Below are 20,246 nucleotides of genomic sequence, written 5' to 3'. Positions count from 1 at the left end.
AGAGACAAGTATTCTTGGCCTGTCTTACAGCGAAAACTTGAATACCTACTTGTCTTAATAGTTGGTACAACAACCTACTTTTATTTTTCTAAAATACCTTTTTAAGCCATTCTATTATGAAAATCCAAACCAAAACTAGTTAAATGTTTAAGGAAAATTGTTATTCTTAAAGAGAATGGTATGGGTTTTACATTCTCATAACAAAATGTCAGTAAACAAAGGTGTTACCACCCCATTACTTATGAGAAATGGCTGTTTATTTCTGTATGACTCAGCTATTTAGTCTCTCTCTCTCTCTCTCTCTTTTTTTTTTTTTTTTTTTTTTTTTTTTTTTACTTTTTAGATACTAAACCCACAAACCATTTCCTCTCAAGGGAGTTTGGCTTGATATTGCATAGCCAGGTGTGTTTATTTAGACTACAAATTGGTCAGTAAGATATGGGAGCCCTAGTCTATTTGTGATCAACAAAGATATGAAAGTCATTACAACCAACCACTGAATTCTAACAAACAGAAGGAGCAGAGAAGTCAAAAATTCAAAACATTCTCATCTTTAGCCTTTGAGGCATAGTCCCTAAGTTGCCAAAAGTCAAGAGGTGCCTAAATTTGATTTTCTGATTCTGTAGTCAGATATTTACGAACAACATGATGGGGAAAACAATCCAGTGCTAATGCATAACTACAATTTATTTTTCAAAAAGTAATTATATACTTTATACAGTTCTAAATTAAGATTGATCTGCAAAGTCAATAAGAGCTCATTCCAACAACCTGACGGAAATTCTTACAAAGAGAGAATGTAAAAAGATGAGAAAAGCCAAGGCGTTTGATTCAACATTGCATGTGGATTTGTGATTGTACCCTCATCGTGAAGTTGAGAACGGAACCTTCAGTCCCTGGATATCTGACGACCATTTCTAATGAGATATTCTCCCTTAAAACTGTGAAATAGTAATTTTCCTATCTCTTAACCCGAGAGTTAACAGAGAGATGCAAATTAACCACTAGTGAACCAGTGCTTATATCTTTCATCAGAGTTTCATGCTATAGAGTAGGATGTTAGATAGGAGAGAAAGGGGCATTGACTCCTGTAAAGAAAGCAGGGGTTAGACAAGTGAAAATTTTCTAGACAAATAAAAACTTCCATGCAGTGAGAGAATCTATGAAAATATTTGTCAAATACATGTAAGTAGGCAGCATAATATAGAATGTGAGATGGAATCAGGCAGACGTAGGGGCTTAAATTAAAAAATGCCTCTTTGTAACTGTGCAACTTTGGGAAAGTGGTGTGCCCTCTCTGAGCCTCAATTTCAAACCTGTAAAATAACGTTTACTTCAAAGTTTTGTTAAGAGGATATAATTAGAAAAAGTGTGTTTCAGACATAATACAGAGCCTGATATGCAGTCATCTACAGTCATCTACTAGAAATGTCATCTCTCCCTCCCAGTCCCACACCCAACAAATCCTCACCTTCCTCCCGGGGCTCCCATGATCACCTCTGTGCCCATCTTCTCCAAAACACTTTGCATACATATTGCAGCATGTTCTTTCTACAACTGTGTCCTGAAAGACAGAATCCTCATCGCATGATTTTTTTTTTCATCTCTTAACCTACATCACATTATACACTAAAGAGACAAAATTACCTCAGGGTTTTAAAAATTATTAGAATTAATAGATCCAGCGAAGGGTGGTGTTTAAAAAAACATACTCACAAGTTGCTTCAGTAAGATGCTTGGGAGGGACTGCAGTGTGATGCTCAGAGGTTGAGTATATGCAAATCCTCTGCCAAATTCCAGCTCCTGAAGCTCTTCTAATTTATGCACACCTTCCAAGCCAATAATGAGGAGTCCAGAGAATCCTTCAAGGTACCAACAGGTGGGCAATTTACCTGTATGTCTTTTGAATGCTATGTCTTTGTCTTGGACTCAGATATTCATCCATCATCCCGTCTTTCCTATTCCTTCACCTGTCTTTTCTCAGATTTCATTTTTGTTAAAATCAAAATTGGCTCATGACATTCTCTCTTAAAGAACTGGTCTGACACCTTTCAATCCCACCAACTGAAAGTCAAGCAGTTAGGTAGAACCACAAAAGAAAAGACTCTCAGAGCTCTCTTACAGTCCTTATTTGTTATTTCATAGAAGGTTTTCACCCATTGTTGTATTAAGTTACATCTTTTTAAACCCATTCCTGAAGTAGATTTGTGGTTTACTCTCAGAAACTGTGGCAATCACTGGGACTGTTCACAAATATTCTGATATATATGATTTTACTACTTTGGGAAAGTTATAAACTCTCATTAAGCTTCAATTCCTTACCTGTAGAAATATTATCTATTTCGTGAAAGTTAGAACTGACTATATGGCTTGCTCTAACCAATTAAATTGTGTGCAGAAGTGACATGTTTCACTTCCTGGGACAAATTTTAAGAGTGCTGCACAATTTGCCCATTTCCTTTCATCTGCCATAGAAATAGACCCCTCCTTCAGTCTCAGTCCTTGAAAGATGAGCATGAGACATAGATAAGTGGACACGAGGCATACAATGAATATATTCTTGCTACTTTAAGCCACTGAGTTTGGAGATTGTTTGGTGTTACTGCAACTTAGCCTATTCTATTGAATCAGTCACTAAAAGACCCTCTGGATTTGTCCACATAACAGAGGACAAATGGACAAGTACACTTTTCAAATTTGGGTAGAAATAACTGTTCGTAGAATTTCAGAACAAATATTAGCGTTAATATTTTGAATAGTAAATTCACATGCACACACAAATACACACACACATCAGCTTTTATCTATTGAAAAAAAGAAAGCTGCTTAACAATCTTGTGGTTTAAAGCTGTTGTACATATTCTTAATTATTCCTGAAAATAAATTCCTGGAAATGAAATTGCTGATCTGGCACACAGGCAAAGTTTGCCGTCTTTTGTTATATATTCTCAATTCCCTTTCAGAAAAGGTGCAACAATTTAAATTTCCAGTGGCTATCTAGGTGATAAATTTAGTTGGGAGCAAATCATCATAAAATATATTCCAACACATTATAAACCAAGGGAAAGCATCATCCCCAGAAGAAAACGTTGAACATACTCCACTGAGGAGGGAGAAGGGTGAAGGGAGTTTTAACAAGTTAGGTTGCTGGTTGTTCATCCTGAGTTTGCTTTACAACCTTGATGGGGCCCAAACTGGGAATGGCCAGAGCAAACAGGCACAGCTGTACAGGTGGCACTGTCCTAGGACACCCAGCTGTGGGAACTGGTGGGTACTGTAATATAGCCAGCACACCACTCACCAAGCCAGGTGCCTAGGCTTGCACCCACCCAGAGCATTGGGCATCTTTTTCTAATTTCACAAAGATGTCATATCGAACAGCAGCAGCCCTTGGAGACGGAGAAGCAGGAAGAATTAGGGAGCGTACGAGAGAGGAAAGGCAGTGGAAAGAGCAAGGCCCAGATTTAGGCTGATCCAGAGTTTAGGGGAAAGAGGCATATGGACCCCTAGGTAGCCTAAAAGAGCAAAGAGCACACACACTCACCATGAAGTAGGAGTTGCACCTTCACCCCTCCCCCCACCATGCTGGTAATTGGCCAGTCCTGTCTCAGAGAGGCTCTTGGTCAGTGTCAGGGATTAGGGACCCTGGGGGTCTTTCAGCCCTGAACAGTCCCAATTCATACAGAGGGAGACGGGGAATCATTCCAGGAGGCACTGAGCTCTTATCACTTGGGTTGGCATGCCAGAGGCTTAGTAGCATCCAGTGCCATTTGGAAAGCTGAAAGTGTACCTTAGCCCCTGTGAAAGGAGTGATACCCACACAGGTCAACTCCATGCACTTACCTTTGCCTCGGAGAAGCTCAGATGCCTCCTTCAGTCTCTCTAAATCATCATCCAGTCCATCAGTAAACACTAAAAGGACCTGTTGTTTGGGGAAGGGGGGAGCAAGGAGGGAGAGGAAGGGAAGGAGGGAAGGAGAGAGGGAGTAGGACAAGGGAGGAGGCAGAGGGGGAGGGAAAGGAAAGAAGGGGAGAGGGGAAAGGGAATGGAGAAGATGGATGCTATAAGATGCACATTTCTTTAAAATTCAAGGGTAAACTTAACTTTCTTGGTTGTATCCAGCCTTTCACCCTGTTCCCTTTCACCCATTCATTATTTATTTTATTATACATTTGCTTTTACTTCAACTTCCCCAAGAAGAAGAAGAAAAGAAATTTGAACCAGCTTAACATGTTCACTTAAAAATATCTTCCAAAAATTGTCTTACAATACTCATCTTTATCAATGTCAAAAATTTGTTGCATTTTTCTACAATTAAAATGTGTTACCTTCACTCATGGAAAATTTTAATTTTAAAAAATGAATTATACTAGTCAAGAAATAAATTCATTGAATGTATGATTGAAGGGAAATCTAAATGTAACTTTCAAAGTTTGGAGATGACATTTCTTAATAAACATCACATGAGACATTGCAAGTTCTGTGGACTTGCGTGGGTGTAAAGTTTGGGGGCCAAAAAGGACCTGTTTGGGGGCCAAAAAGGACCAAAAAGGGAAGGAGTGGGCTTCACTACGGAGCCATTAGCTGTCACTAAAGACAGTTCAAGGTGCTGACTGGAAAAAAAATTAGGCCCTACTCTACCTGGGAGTCAGCGACCAGAGGAGCTGAGGAGTCTTAAAATACCTTCCAGTGATCTTTGGAATGAATTATTCCATGGAAGAATCTGGATCACTGAACTGTGGGCAACTTGAGGGCAGGGACTTTTATCCTTTCATCCCTATTGGCAGTATTCAGCACAGAGCCTCTAGGGTTTAGTAAATATCTGTTGACTGAATGAAAGTACATTTCTGTTGGTCTTTACTGAGTAAGACTATGGTTTTCCTCTATGTAGGATCTCCAGTGAAGAACAGTCACAAAAGCTTTATGCCCCCCTATTCCACTGCCCCCCCAACTCTGCTTGATGGCTCCGTCACATGGATTCTCAGCATTATTACCTTCACTTTAGCAGAAGAGAAGCGGATGGCGTTATTGCCCAGGAACTGCAAAAAACCCACGTCCATGTGGTTGCTATTGGCAGCCTGATGAACCAAGAACTTCTGAATGGTCTCATCACTATACTTCCCAAAGCCTGAGTCAAAGACAACCTGACCATTTGAGCCAGGAACCAGGTAGCGAAACATTATGTTGCTCTGACCAGGAACGCTACAGCTGATGTTAGAAAGCAAGGACAACTGTTGCATCAGCTCTGGCAGTAATCCTTGAAGCTTCTGATGAACTTGCCTTGTGGGAATGGAGATATCAATTCCTACAGACAAATCTATGTTGCATCCTTTGAAGGTGGAGGAGGAAAAAAAACAAATTAGTCATCTATAGATGCATGACCAGGCCTGCCCTGGAAGAAGAACCCCAGACAATCCACAGAAATGTAAGCTAAATAATGATTGTTGTTTAATTTCAGGGATGGTTTGTTACACAACAAAAACTAACTGATACATTATGTACTATTTCATACCTCTCTACACCTCTGCTGATCCTATGCCTCTACCTGAATTGTCCCTTCCCTTCCCCTCCACGCCAATCTGGTTAACTCATACATGTCTTTCAAGTAACAGTTCAAGTAACCCCCTCCCTAAAGCTCTTTCTGACTCATGTCCCCAGCTCCTCGGGTTGAATCACCAAATGTCCCTGATTGTCCTTTGTTACTTTACTTGACATTCTCTCCCACTAAACAGGATTTCTTGATAGTAGGGACAATATCATCTTACTTTCCCAGTGCCTAATACAGATGCTCATTAAATGTTTGACAAATGAATGAAGAAGGGAATATAAATGAGCCTTGAGTCTCTTTCAGCACGAGCTTACTATTTCCTTTTCTCCTGGAAGTTTTCTTCCTCATTCAGCACCTACACATCGACCTTGTTTCAGGGACATATATTAGAAAAGATCAGGACTGACAAACACTCCTCATTTTCTGTTTCTTCTGCCTGAAAACTTTTTTTAAAGATTTGTCATTATTGTAATAGTACTATTTAAATATTTCTTAATGTACAACTTTCCAATATTGATGGATAACAAACATGATGGACTTTTTATGTATTTTTTTCAATTACAGTGGACATTCAATATTATATTAGTTTCAGGTGTACAGCATAGCGGTGAGATATTTATATAATTCACAAAAACTTTTAAGCCTTCCCAGAAAGATGTAGCTAGAATTTGAAGGCCCACTGATCTTTCAGGCTATACCCACCCACTCACAAGTGAATAATAAGAACATCCACAAAATTCCACTGAGGAGGCAAAAGTTGATGGTCACAGGTGCACCTGGATTAGTATCTGAATAAATGACTTAAAATGTAATTTATCAACCATAAAAGGGCCACTGTTCTTAACTACTTCTGGACAATGAACATAACTTGAAACTCTCCAGGGCAAGCCTGGACACGTGCACATTTTCTCCTTGACCAGCACACACTGGAATATTGGCTCAGAATCAAAAATAAACAAAACTAAGATGTTGAAAGGGGACAATTTCGAGGAAATTAATTGAATACTGGATGTTTCACCAGTGAAAAGGGTCATAAACAGTGACTTAAAGTTTCTCAGGGATCTGAGTCATGAGTTTTCCATCCCCTAAATATCATACACCATGCTAACTCAAGTATGCTTCTGGAGTTGCCAAGATAGAAAATGCCTTCCTCTCCTCCTTTCATATAAAACATCTTGGTTTTGTTTTGATTTTTAAATCTCTAGTTGAAATTCACCAAAAGGAGTTTTCACCAATGTAAATCCCATTTCTGTATCACATCTAATTTCAGAAAAAATAAGTTTCCTTTTTGCAGTATGGTATATTATTCCAACATTTCTAATTTATATTTTCCCCCAGGAACATTTCAGCTGGCTTCTTCTGTAATGCAAGGAGCATTCCTTTCCCTGTTAACAGAGAGGGCTGAACCTTGCTAGATAACCTCTAAGGTCTTTATGATTCAGCTTTATGATTCTAGAATTCTAGAATTAATTAGGTTTCAGCTATTATTAAAGTATCTAGCTAATTTCATCAAAAAAGTCAATGACAGGGGCAGCCAGATGGCTCAGTTCTTAGAGCATGAGCTCTCAACAAGGTTGCCAGTTCAGTTTCCACATGGGATGGTGGGCAGAGCCCCCTGCAACAAAAATTGAAAATGGCGACTGGACTTGGAGTTGAGCTGCACCCTCCACACCTAGATTGAAAGATAACTACTTGGAGCTGATGGGCCCTGGAGAAACACACTGCTCCCCAATATTCCCCAATAAAAAATAAATAAATAAAAATAAATTAAAAATAAAAGTCAATGACAAAGCTGTAGATAAATATAAATCCTAATTTACTACAAGGTACAAAATGAATTGAAAAGAGAAGCGAATCCTATATCTCTTTTCCTTCCCCTGATAATACCTAGGTGAATATAAACAAAGAAAATAGAACTTTGATTCCTAAAGAATGAACTGCTTAATGCAGGACTTCCCATAATCCATGCTTACTTAACAAATAATGTTACACATGTACTCTTTTCAATTGAATTTTTAATTCACCAAGAACACTGCAAAGTACTGATATTCTTTAGGCAGTATAAACAAAAATAGGAATTTAATAACTCTAAAAAATTGGCTCCAGTTTTTGACACCAAACTGCTAGGAAGTTCAAACCCTACTTCCATTATTTCCCATCTGTGTTTTTTAACCTCTCCTATTTTTCTCATCTGGAAATTGGGTATCATAATAATAGCATCTGCTTCACATGGGGTTGATGTAGGAATATTGGACTTTATGGGTTCCACTATATACTCTTCTCTATGATTCCATACTATACTATATTTTACCATATTACACATTGCGATACCGTATTACACCATTTGATGACATTCTATGCTATTGTATACTATACTACAATCATGCAGCTCATAACGACATTTTGGTCTACAACAGACAATATATACAACTGTGGTCCCCGAAGATGATAGGGGAGCTGAAAATTCCTATTGCCTCGTGATTACTATTTTGTACCAGTCTCAGCCTACGGATAGTAATGCTATCACTAGAAATGCCTGCGGGCACTCGCCTGGACCCCAGTGAGCTTCCTACTGGGGAACATCTTCTCTTTCTAAACCCATGTTACAGCTGAACCAACCCTTTGGTTTTTATTACAATTGCAAGATGCCCTTTAGCAACAACCATTAGGAAAATTTGAAGAAAAAAAGAGTTTATTACTTATAGGCCCTGGAGTGTACGAGGCACATCAGGGGGCACATAGTGAGGTCACAGGTAGAGAGAGAGTGCAGGGCCCTTGGGTTCTGCTTTTATTGGGACCAAGTGTGAGTGGGGATGGGCTAAGGTTCTGTAGCTCATTATTGGTGAATTTAAAACATAAGGGTGAATTTAAAGTGCAAGAAGGGGAAAAACAAGTAGCCCAAATGGTCAGTTATGGAAATCAACCAAGATTTCTTAAACAGGAGGGTAGGCAGCCTGACTTTATCTTGTGTAGCTGGCAATGTGTTTATTCAAGATAGACTCCATTGAAGCAGCTGCCTATCTGAAATGAACGCCTCACCAATCAAAGCTGAAGTTAAGCATTTGCATTACAAATGGAAAAGCCAACTGTCAGAGCTTACACTACAATTACTCACAGGTTTGTGGTGATGCTGGTGTAAACAAACCTCCTGTACCAGCAGTCCTATGAAAGCATAGCACCCACAATTACAGTAGTAGGCTATGCCATCTAGGTTGTGTAACCTATGATGTTCACACAATGACAAAATCCCCTAACAATGCGTTTCTCAGAACGTATCCCTTCATTAAGCAACACATGACTATATACCATATAACACTGTTCTATACTACACTATGTTTCATTTTGCCATACTATACTCTACTACCCTCCTACTCAGTGTGATTTGGGGACTGGCAGCATCAGCAGGGAGCATGTTAGTCATATAGAATCCCACACAGAATCACTGAATCATAATCTGAATTCTAGCAAGATCTCCAGGTGATTCACATGCATGTTAAAGTTCGAGAGGCTCTGTTGTGCTCTACTCTACTAGATACACCAAAAGGCAACATAGAACGGTATTTAGTACACAGACTCTAGAACCAGACTGCCTCAAGTTCAAACCTAAGCTTTGCTACTTACTTGGGTCAAAGGACCTGATTTTTCTGTGCCTTGATTTCCTCATCTGTAAAATAGTATCTACACTCATTCAATAAGGTTATGTGAAGAGTCTATGTTGTAACATGTGAAAGCCCTTGGAACATCCCCTGGTGGGGTGGGCTGTTCCATCTAAAGGTTAGCTACCCTGATTATAATGTGGTTATGCTATAGAATCTCAGTCCCTATGGGAGGGAAGGAGGTGGAATCATCCATGAAGACATTCTCTGGGTCAATCAACCTCTGAAAGGCAACTCTTGAGAAAGGAGCTGAACAGACTCAGACTGTTGGAAAAAGGAACACTTGTCTCTGGACCTTGCTGTTTTGGATAAAAGCTTGAGGAGATAAAATAAGATTGAGGATGACCTCAGCCATATGGAAGCAGATTGGCAACAAAGCAGAGCCCTATACAGAACACACATAGAAAAGAGTGCGTTCTATTTCTTAAGAACTACTGTCTAACTGATACTGCTCTCTGCTTCCATTTCCCTTTTGATATGCCTATATCTTCAGTAAGCTATGTTTACACATTCCAGTCTGGTTTCATCTATCTGCAAGGAATAAAGAGAAGAGTTCTGAGGACTTTCTAGAGACAGAGTTCTGAGAAGGTTCAGGCCTCTGGAGGCCAGAGTGGTGACGGCCAGGGAATGATTAAAAGAATCCCCAGGGGAAGGTGAACCACAGTGTCTTGGGAGTTCAAGCCAGTTGTCTTTCCCAGGGTGATCACCCCTCCCTCCCCCAGCTAGAGGGATCAGTTTTATTTTATTAAGAGAGTCAACAAGGTCCCTGACACCTGCAATGGGCTTGTGGATCAAATAAGAAACACTCTGTCACTCACCTTGTGGAATGCAGACCTTATAAAGAATTTCCTTCTCCAGATTCTGCAGGGACTCAAAATTTTCTTCATGGTACACTCTGTGCTCGTCATTAGTAATCTCCAAGAGCTGAGAGCGTTTGGCTTCTCCCACCCCAATGGCAAAAACAATTATGTTTCTGTCCCTGAGGGCCTTGGCTGGTATGGCTACATTGTCATGGGAGACCCCATCTGTAATCACAATCAAATACTGATGAACACCGGGTCTCCCTCCTCTTGAACTGTCAAAAAAAGGCAGAGTGAAATTCAAGGCTTTCCCGGTGTGGGTGCCATCTTTCATTTGTTGAACATTCAAGATGGCTCTGTGAATGTCCACCTTTAAAGAGTATTGGTTGAGCCTGAATTCTTCCTTGGGGGTTGAGCTGAACTGCAAAAGGCCAATCTGAATTTCATCAGCACCGATATTAGCTTGGTTCACCATGTTCTTCATGAATCCCTTCATCTTTTCAAAGTCTTTTGGAAGGATGGATTCTGAACCATCTATCAGGAAGATAATGTCAGCTTTCCTATTCTTACAGGCTGGGGGTGGGGAAAGAAGCAGAACAGAACACTCATTCAGAGGCTGAAACCAATTAATTACAAGTCTCCAGAGACAGTCTGAGGAGGCATATACATGACATGAAAATATTTTTAAAGGGAGTGGAAGAGGAAGTGAGTGAAATAAATTTTCTGTGACCCAGCACAAACCAGTCTCAAAATAAGATACAGCAGTATGATAAAGATACAAAATTTGACAGGCTTGGTTCATTCTAGGTCATGGTCACTCTGTGTCCAATACTCACTTTTGGACCAGTGAATCCACACTTCAAGAATTCACATAGATTAGACACATAAACTTGGAGAGAAAGAGAGAAATTGAGGAAAAAAATCCTTACTCTCTGAGGAGCAGATGTCTTGTACCACTTCTTGTTGGATGGCCTTCAAGGAATCAAACTCGTACACAAAAAACGTCTTGTCTTTAGCTATCTCCTCAAGCTCAGTAGTGCTAGCGTTTCTGACTCCAATAGCATAAATGATGACGCCATCTTCCCTCAGTGTCTCTGCCGCCTCAGCCACGGGGTCCCCAGATTCACCGTCAGTGATGATTATGAGATACCAAGGCACGTTGCTGCGAGCAGTGTTTGCAAAGACCTGAGCCATGTTACTCAAGGCCTGACCCGTCAAGGTACCCCCTCCACTCTGCTGGATGCCATCAATGGCTTCCTTCAGCCTTGTCACACTGGGATACTGGCTGAGGACAAATTGACTATTAATTCTATCTGAGTACTGAATGACACCAAATTGTACTCTGTCGGGCCCAACATGGAACAGCTTTATCACCTCGTTCATGAACATCTTCATTTCAAGAAAATCGTCGTGTGTGATGCTGCCCGACCCATCAATAAGGAAGTAGATATCTGCCTTCTCGATGTACACACAGCCTAGGCAATAAGAAGCAGCAACTCATTAGAACAGAGGTGAGACTGTAGCCAAAGCTATTGATCCCTATCCCCACCCATACTCCCTCAGCACTCTTTGTTCTGTTGAGAGCCAGCAGCTGTCTACTGAAAGCATCTGTGACTCTGTCTAGGGATATTCTTTGGCCGGAGCGTGATCCCCTCATACAGTAGGAAGGCCAGAATGCCTGGGAGTGAGTTTGGGAGCAGCTAAACACCAAGAATGGAGAGGAGTTAGTGGGTAAATACTCCAGCTCCCTTGCCCTTTGGGTGGGACAAATCTGAGGTGAGTTCTACATAGTTTCCCTGAGTCCCCAGCAGAACTGAGCCCCAGCTGCCTACAGCGATTAGCTGCTTACTCACTCAGCCTGTTCTGGCTGCCTTCCTGTCTCTCATCTTCACTTCCCTACCCTAGAAGTGCCCTGGAGTCACCTCCCAGATAAACCACTTACATCCATATCCTTGTCTCAGAGTCTGTTTCTGGTGAACCCCACTTGAGACATGAAGTAAATATTACTTGATATTTCTCAAACAGGGAAGTTGAGAACAAGCTAAAAGTAAAATAGCAGAGCATATCCGAAACCATGAATTGTCTCAGTATCCAATATTTCTGCTTCTCATGCAAGTTGCACTTTTTAAGCATATGGACAAAAGAGTGGCACTTTTAAAATATGTGGGCACTTTCTGAGATTTAATTTAATTTAATTAATTCAAATAAATTTAAAACTTCCTGCTTTAAATGAGCCTTACTTAAATGAATCACTTTGTATTAAGGCCCAGACTCCAAAGGGCAACACAGCTCTACATTTAGATGCTGTCTCCATCACTTACTAGCAGGCTTGCCCCTTTGCATCTCAGTTTCCTAATCTGTAAAACAAGAACCTTAACACCTACTCAGTGAGTTTATTGTGAGAATTAAGTAAGATTTTGGAAACATAGCAGAGCTTAGTATTTAAAATTCACGGTTAAGATCACTCAGTGTTTTGTTTTTTATCATGTTGCAGATTCCTCAAAAAGAATGAAACATAGCTATCTCCTCGCTCTTTTCAGTAAGGGCTGCCCAGCCTTGTGTTATTAATCTCTGGAATCCCTTGATGCAGGGAAGAATCAAGAGCCTTTCCATGTTTCCTGGCCAAAAGGGAAGTGGTCTGAGGTGGGAGTTGGGTTCCCTTTCTCATGCCTTCCATTTGGGAGGACCTTGGTCCAGCCAATATGAGACATACTTACACTGAATATATATATTTCTTGTTTATCTGAATGAAATTCAAATTTAACTGGGCATCCTATATTTCATCTGGAAACCCTACACTAGAGGGGTAGGCATTGAAAGGGATGTGGGTTAGAAGAGTGCAGAGATCTGCAGCTATGATGTTTGTTGAATGCAAGGAGAACAGAGGAGAAATTATGAAAAAAGAAGGCAGAAACTCAGACCTTGCTGGAACCCAGCACCCACTGGTGACAGGTAGACGGCTAGCCCCATTCTGAGGAAAGGACCACTGTGCAGGAAGAGGCATCTCTGTAGCCAACCCCATGCAGCAGTGGCCCAAAGAGGCTCCATGGCAGCCCAGAAGAGCCAAGAGCCCTGAGTACTGCCTGGCACTACCTATTCTTGCCAGTCTTGGCAGATGAAGATTTGGGGGTTGGGGTTGGCGGAAGAGAAATATAATTTTTAGAGTCTGGTTGCTGCTAAGCATCCACATCTATTACATACACAAAGTTATTAGCAGAGTGTCTGACACATAGCAGATGACCAAGAAGTGGTAATATTATGATTATTATAATCAGCCAGGACAGAATTCTGATTTTAAAAAATGTCCCAACATCTATTTACCTGTAAGCTACTCCCACCGCTAACTCCTCTACATTTTGGGCTGATTTTCCTGATTCCAGGTTTCTTTTTAGCTGCTATGCAGTCTGGAAGAGAAATCAGATCTCAACTCTTTACACTGTGAATTAGGAGAGAAAAGGAGCCTTCTCTCCTTCCCTACAGAATATAGGCAAAGGGTGTGCAAGGAAATGAAACTCATATTTAATGATTTTGTTCCTCATTCCCAGGACAGAGAAAGGGACTAAAAATACAGGCCACAGACAAAGATGGAAATCTATTTAGATATTTTAAATCTCTAGACCTTGGCACAAGTAATCAAGAAATTACAAGATCATTTAGTGATTGTTTGTTTGTTTATTTGTTTTTTTAAAAAAAAGCTCATTTTCCACAAAAGATATAATCATAGACAGCCTTGAATTCTTAAGTTAATTATCTACACTTCAAGTTGTCATCTTCTTCCTACAGTTCTGATTTGAATCTAAGAAACACTAGCATGGGTGGACAAAAATAGACAGGTAGACAGACAGACACAAAGATATTTTTAACAGCCAGTAAGTGGCAAATTTGGGATTTAAAATTCAGGCATTTTGACTCCAAGGTTCATATATTTAACTGCTATGTTTTTTCTGTTTTGTTTTGTTTTAACTGCATACAGTAGGAACTCTCCTAACCTACCTTCTCTTAAGTGACACCCCAGATTGAAAAAAAAAGTGATGTTCCCACAATGCATTGAGTGCCCTCTCCCTGGAGGTGCCCTCCCCGCCACCGAATTGAACACTATACAGTTCTGCTTTACTCAGTGGAAGAATAAGCCTACCAAGAGCAATGTGGGTTTGTCCCCAGTCTGTTTATGGTGGTTTTGTTATTCTAATTACACAACAAATAAAATATTGTGCAAATCAATAGGATATGAGTGTGAATAAAGGAAGTTTATTGCGTCTATGAAAACCAGGTTAACTGCTTAGAAAAGCCAATAAAGGAAAGTTATTATCAAAGAAATTGTTGGTGTACTAGATGGCACTATAAAAAATTGAATTTTTGAGATCATAAAACTCAATAAGGATTTCTGTACTCAGATTGTTTCAAACGTGGCTAAGTTATCTTCCCACTTTAAAGAAGCTGGAAATTATAGAAAATACACTATTGGATGATTGATGAAGAAAAGATACAGAATTCCAGTCAACAGGGATCACATTCAAAGAAGCCTTGGCCCTACACCAAAGATTGGAAAATTAATGTTCATTGGTTGTGTTTTAAAACAAAAATATTAAATTTTAAGAATGTGTCTTTTTAGAAATAATTTCCTGCTCTAAGTGACTTCAGATTTGGTCAATCCATACTCAGATCCCTTGGGCTTCCACTGTAAATACACATATATTTGCAACAAATTGTTCAAAGAGATGAGGGGTAAGATAGAAAGAGGGAGGAATGTTCACTTTTTACTTCATATGCTTCTACATTGTTTGGAATCAAGACAAAATAATTTTGATTTTACAAGTTTTTTTGTTTTGTTTTGTTTTGTTTTTTGAATTCACAACTTTTACTAGAGAGTCAGGTCATACTACGGCTGTTAAATCATCTGCTTTTCTACCAGAGAACATTAGGGGAGAGCGTGAATGCAGTCCCCACTACCATAAATTATGCAGTCGAGTTTCCCACATTTAGGGAAATCGCAGGGGTCAGCACATCGGGAGCACAATGGATAAGCCTCGCCCTGGGGAAACCACCTTCGTGATCATGGTACCTCCCTTGCCAGATAAGGATTGATTTTATAAGTTTTATGTTTCTGTTTTCTAATAAGTTGACTCCAAAATCATTTCTTGGGTGGGGGTGGGGTGAGGGGTAGAGGAGGTGAGTGTATGGAGCAAGCAGAGTAAAGATTAATATATGTCAAGTTTGGAAAAGGTCCTCCTACCTTCTTGTAGGGCAGAGCTTATCCCAGTAATGGAAGGCCTGCGGCCCACAATCTCAGGGCAGAGCTGGTTCTTAATCTTGCTTCTCACTATGGAGAGTTGTAAAAAGGATTCCAGATGGACGACATGCTTCCCAGGAGGATATGAAGCTATCTTTGCCAGATCCTCACTCTCTGAGGCAAGCTGGGTACCCACTGCATAGATGGTAACCCCCATCCTGCGGAGGAGAGAAGCCGGTCTGGATACAGAGTCTTGGGAGAAGCCTTCGGTAATGACCACGGCTATCTGCTTCACACCTTGCTTGGACCGGCTGCCTTTCTCCTGAATGAATACCTCCTTCCTTAGGAAATCCAAAGCAGCACCAGTCTTGGTCCTTCCTCTTCTTCCCTGATAGGTTAATTTGTCTAAATGCTCTAAGATTTGGGCTGGATTCTGAAACGTATCCAGTGAAAACTCAAGTCGTACTTCCTCACTGTAAAAGACCAAGCCAATTCTCACAACATCAGGATGAATGCTTACAGAGCTGATGGTGGTCTTCAAGAAATTGACAACTTGTTGGAAATTAGATTGCCTAACCCTGCTAAATTCTTCAATGAGGAACACTATGTCGGCAGGAATAGCAGCTGCACATGCTATAAACAAACAAAAACAAAAAGAAGGGCTTTAGCATAAGAACAGAGTAATAAAGACAACACTTATTTTGTATATAAAAGTTGTATTATGCTATATTTTTATAGCATAATATTTATATATTTACATGTAATATTTGCATATTTATTTTTATAACATTTAGTATTACAAATTGTAATATATATTAACTTATATTACATGTATTAACCTTTATCGAGCATTGACTTATAATATGTATTAACTTATATCAATACACTTCAGAATTTAGTGGAAGCCTTTATGACCATAATTTTGCATGATGGTCAAAGAATATCACAGTGTTCATATATATCTCAAAATTTTTCACACAAAAGAGTATCCACTTGTAAAATATGTAAATATCCATAAGAATGTGCTTTAAGGTCATTTTTCAATTCATCTAAGTCCACTAGAAGCATATGATTCTTGCTTGACTAGTTTTTTCTTCATTTTTTGAGTTCCAGGAAATCCTGGATGAAATTCTCTTTCATAGCGCTGAAACCTCTTGGATTTAATCATTTTTCCTCTGTCTTAGTAAAAGATAGAAATAATAAATTGTGACTATTTATTAATAAATCTTGTCTATTTATTTCTATAGACAAGAAATAATAACTTGTGTACCTTTCTCTGATAAATTTCATGTCATTTCAACAGAGACATGAAATATGGCAAATTCCTATCAAAATTTGCTGTCCAGAAATCGGGCTACATGGCTATTCTATTTTGCTATATAAGAATCTTCCCTTTAACCTTTCTCAAATGAGATAATGGAGCTATAACTACATTAAACTCCTTTCTCAGAGGAGTCCAGACACCTCTCCCAATTTAAGGCAGCGTCTAATGTAGGGAAAACCATTGTGTCCACATACCAAAAAGGTCCAAATCTGCTTTGATGTATGAAAAAAAAATCTCTCTAGCAGAAAGCCAAAACCACATATGCAGGAGGCTGAAACCAGTCTGTAGACAACTGAATGTTGTGAAACAAAGTTTGGAGAAGAGAATATAGGGGCAACAAAATAACCTTTTGACTTATCTTTGGTCAGTTGGTGCCCTAAAATTTCGTTCTTGGTCTTTTTTTTAAATATATATAAAGAACCAAAAATCAATCCTAGATTTAAAAAGAGGATTTGGCTCCCGATTTCGCCAAGTGTAAAACACCAATCATCTTTGACTTCTCCCCTGTTTCACCTGCGGGTACCAAGTGTTATTATTCTCCTTTCAAGTTATCATCAGGATTAATCACCTTTCTTCATTATGAGAGCCACTGTTGGCTAGACCCCGGTATCCTCTCTATATAGACAGATGACAGCTTATCCTTAAGTCCTGAGTTGGAGATGTCATGTGGAGTCCAGCCTGCCCACTGAAGGCTTCCTTAAAGACTATTTTAGTCATGTCATTTTTCCTGTGTAAAAGCCTACTGTTACTTCCCAGTGCCTTTGGGACCTCATGATCAGGGTCCACCCTACCTAATCTCATCTCATCCCTCACTGCTTCTAGACCCTCCCCCAACGTTAGCAGATGATGAAGCAGAGGCCTGAAAAGTGCCTGTGCGATTGGGTTTTCTCTCTTGCACGTCTGCAGTTACCATGGGAAGGACATGCCCAGACTAGCCTAATGATCGCAGGAGGAAGAAGAGCGCTATGGAGCAGAGCCAATGTAGATCAGCCAACCCTCAGCCAAATCCCAAATGTGTGAATAAACCCAGGCAAGATCAGCAAAGCCATTCAATTGAGCCCAGTGAAGAGAAGCTGACCCCCAGCAGATAAAATAAGTAATTCTTTTCAGCCACTGACTCTTTGCATGGCTTGTTCTGCAGCATCACTGTGACTATCGTTACCTAATACAAGGAGTGGGCCTGAGGCAGCTCCATGCCTCCTCTTCCCAATCCTCTAGTGCTGTCCCAGTATGAAGGAATCCAGAATGCCCCCTTCTCTGCTCTGTCCCCAGACTTTTCTGTTATGCTAAGACTTCCCCGTGGCTCACACACCTAGGAACCAACGCTTACCTACAACAGCGTCCTTCTCAGGCTCAGTCCTGAACTCAGGCTTCCCAATCCCTTGGATCCCCGTATTCACATCTTGCATCACCCATCTGACTCCATCGTGTCCTTGCATCTCATATACAAGAGGTGGGGATGCCATCCCCTCCAGTTCTCTTCTGTCAAAGTCCTGTACGCCCACCGTCATGACTTTTACACCTTTCTCCCTCAATGTCTGTGCAGCATCCGAGACCTCATCCTCAGATTTGCCTGAGGTCATGACCACTGCATACTGGGGAATGCCCTGGAGAAACCGGCTTCCCGTTGCCTCCTGGAAGAAGGTCTGATGAAGGTATCGCAGAGCTTTGCCTGTCCTCCTAGAGCCACCCCGGAACAAAAACTGTTTATGGATGTGAGCAAGCATCTCATCCTGGGTCTTGTAGGTATTGAGCAAAAATTCAGTGTGACCTTGACCACCATACTGAGCCAGCCCAACCTGGTACTTGTCCCTGCCAACATCCAGCATGCCAATCACTCTGGAGAGGAAATTCTGCATCCACTGGAAACTGGCCCGTGATGTGTTCTGTGAGGTGTCAGCAAGAAAGACCACATCTGCAGGAGCCTGGATGAATCCTGGAACTGAAGGGGACAGGGGAGGAAAAGACACAGCAGACGAAACAAAGCATATAAAGAGCTCATGAAAACTGAATACAGCAATGGTTTTGGGGGGTGGTATAAGAGGGAAAGGTGCTTTATTTATGTAACACTGTACACGTTGTATATCCACTTCTTCCCCCACAAGGCTGTCTCTCACTTATACCCTGCTGCCTTTGTTGTCTGCTTCATTAGACTAAAGTACCTTTTAATTACTATTCTTCAAACAATGGAGGAGACAAAGAAAGTTAACCTATACTATGCTAGAGATTTTTGTATACTTTATCTCCTCACAAACACCCTGCTGGCAAGTATTTTTATCTTCATTGTGCAGATGAGAAAACGGAAGTAAAGAAGTGACGCTGCGTGTGCATGCTCACATAACTAGAAAGAAGCAAAGGCAGGATTGGAAAAAACAAAAAACAAAAACAGGTTTTCTGGACTCCAAAACCCATGCTGTTTCCTTTTACCAACACGGTAGGATGTTCTTTTCTACCCATGAGAACTTCCTGTATCCTTCAATCCAGGGGTGTCCAAAGTTTTTTCAACGTTTTTCACCAAGGGCCATATGTGGTAAAATACACAAACAGCCGGGCCACTCACTCGAGGTGAAGTACGTATTGCCTCACCTGGTTTATTTAAGTCAACTAAATATATTTTTGGAATTTGCTGAGGGCCAATTAACAATGGATTGCGGGCCGCAGTTGGCCCACGGGCTGCAGTTTGGACACCCCTGCTTCAATCCCTACCTTAGATGTTCCTTCATCTAGGAAGTCTCCCCACGTTCTCCAGGGATGGCAGGGAGCTCCGTCTCCTACTTTGCACTGCACTCCGCATATCCTGGCTCATATTGTAACTAGGGATCCTGGTTGGGATGTTGGGTTTTGACACAGCTTCTTACCTTTCATCTCACCCTCCCCTGCTGAGCACAGTGTCTGAAGAATGCCTCCTGAGACATCCTGCAGGATGTTGAAGTTTTCAATGTTGAAGAGAAATTTCTCAAATGGCTCACTGGCCATTTTTTGCAGCTCCTGGACATCCTGGACATTAACCCCTACCACATACACAACAACTCCATCTTCTTTCAACCTGTCAGCTGCCTCCTGGACTTCATCATTTGACTCCCCGTCTGTCACTAGGATAACTATCTGGGGAACCCTGTCTTTGGCCCGGCTGCCGGCTGCCTCCGTCAAGTAGTTGGTCCTGATAAACTCCAGGGCACTCCCGGTGTTCGTGCCTCCTGTACGGTAGGGCAGGTTCTGGATATGCTCCAGGACCACACTCTTCAAAGGGTACTGGTTCAGCTGAAAGGCTGGGTAGATGTTGTCATTATACTGAGCGAGACCCACTCGGACCTGGTCACTGCGGATGTCAAGCCCCAAGACAACAGAACGAAGGAAGTTCTTCACTTTCTGGAAATTCTGGGGTCCGATGCTGGTTGAGCTGTCTACCAGAAAGACAATATCTGCCACGACTGCTTCTCTGCAAGCTGTACAAGAGAGGTCAAGAGGGATCTTCACTCACAATGCTTAGAACCAATGGAGCCAAATGATATACAGAAGGAGAGAGAAATGCCAGAAAACCTATATTCAATGGTCCTCAGACACCCCAATAACAGAGTACTCAGAGAAGGGACAACAAACCCTGTGCGTTTCCTTCCCTCCACTCCATCACCTACTGAGACTTCTGTCCTGTTCTACTGATACCTCCAATCTTGAAATCCACTTGGAC

The 20,246-nt window shown here is 40.9% G+C and overlaps 1 protein-coding gene and 1 non-coding gene across 2 annotated transcripts in view; both read right to left on the bottom strand.

Moving 5' to 3' along the window:
- The window catches only part of LOC109444512 (collagen alpha-4(VI) chain), a 105,079-nt gene that overhangs the window by 62,258 nt on the left and 22,575 nt on the right, over positions 1 to 20,246 (bottom strand). The window contains exons 4-12 of the mRNA XM_074312826.1: positions 19,417 to 20,004; positions 17,889 to 18,500; positions 15,238 to 15,867; positions 10,934 to 11,479; positions 10,023 to 10,577; positions 4,995 to 5,329; positions 3,844 to 3,922; positions 1,717 to 1,862; positions 1,472 to 1,564 (exon numbers count right to left, since the gene is read on the bottom strand). Coding sequence (XP_074168927.1) covers positions 1,472 to 1,564; positions 1,717 to 1,862; positions 3,844 to 3,922; positions 4,995 to 5,329; positions 10,023 to 10,577; positions 10,934 to 11,479; positions 15,238 to 15,867; positions 17,889 to 18,500; positions 19,417 to 20,004 — 3,584 coding nt within the window. The remainder of the gene's footprint in view (positions 1 to 1,471; positions 1,565 to 1,716; positions 1,863 to 3,843; positions 3,923 to 4,994; positions 5,330 to 10,022; positions 10,578 to 10,933; positions 11,480 to 15,237; positions 15,868 to 17,888; positions 18,501 to 19,416; positions 20,005 to 20,246) is intronic.
- LOC141567413 (U1 spliceosomal RNA) lies at positions 14,924 to 15,086 on the bottom strand. Its single transcript, XR_012489996.1, has one exon. It is a non-coding gene; the product is annotated as a U1 spliceosomal RNA (small nuclear RNA).

This window comes from Rhinolophus sinicus, linkage group LG10 (genome assembly GCF_036562045.2).
Source record: "Rhinolophus sinicus isolate RSC01 linkage group LG10, ASM3656204v1, whole genome shotgun sequence".
Taxonomy (NCBI): Eukaryota; Metazoa; Chordata; class Mammalia; order Chiroptera; family Rhinolophidae; genus Rhinolophus; species Rhinolophus sinicus.
The sequence above is the reverse complement of the archived record's forward strand: the minus strand, read 5'-3'. Positions and strand labels throughout refer to the sequence as shown.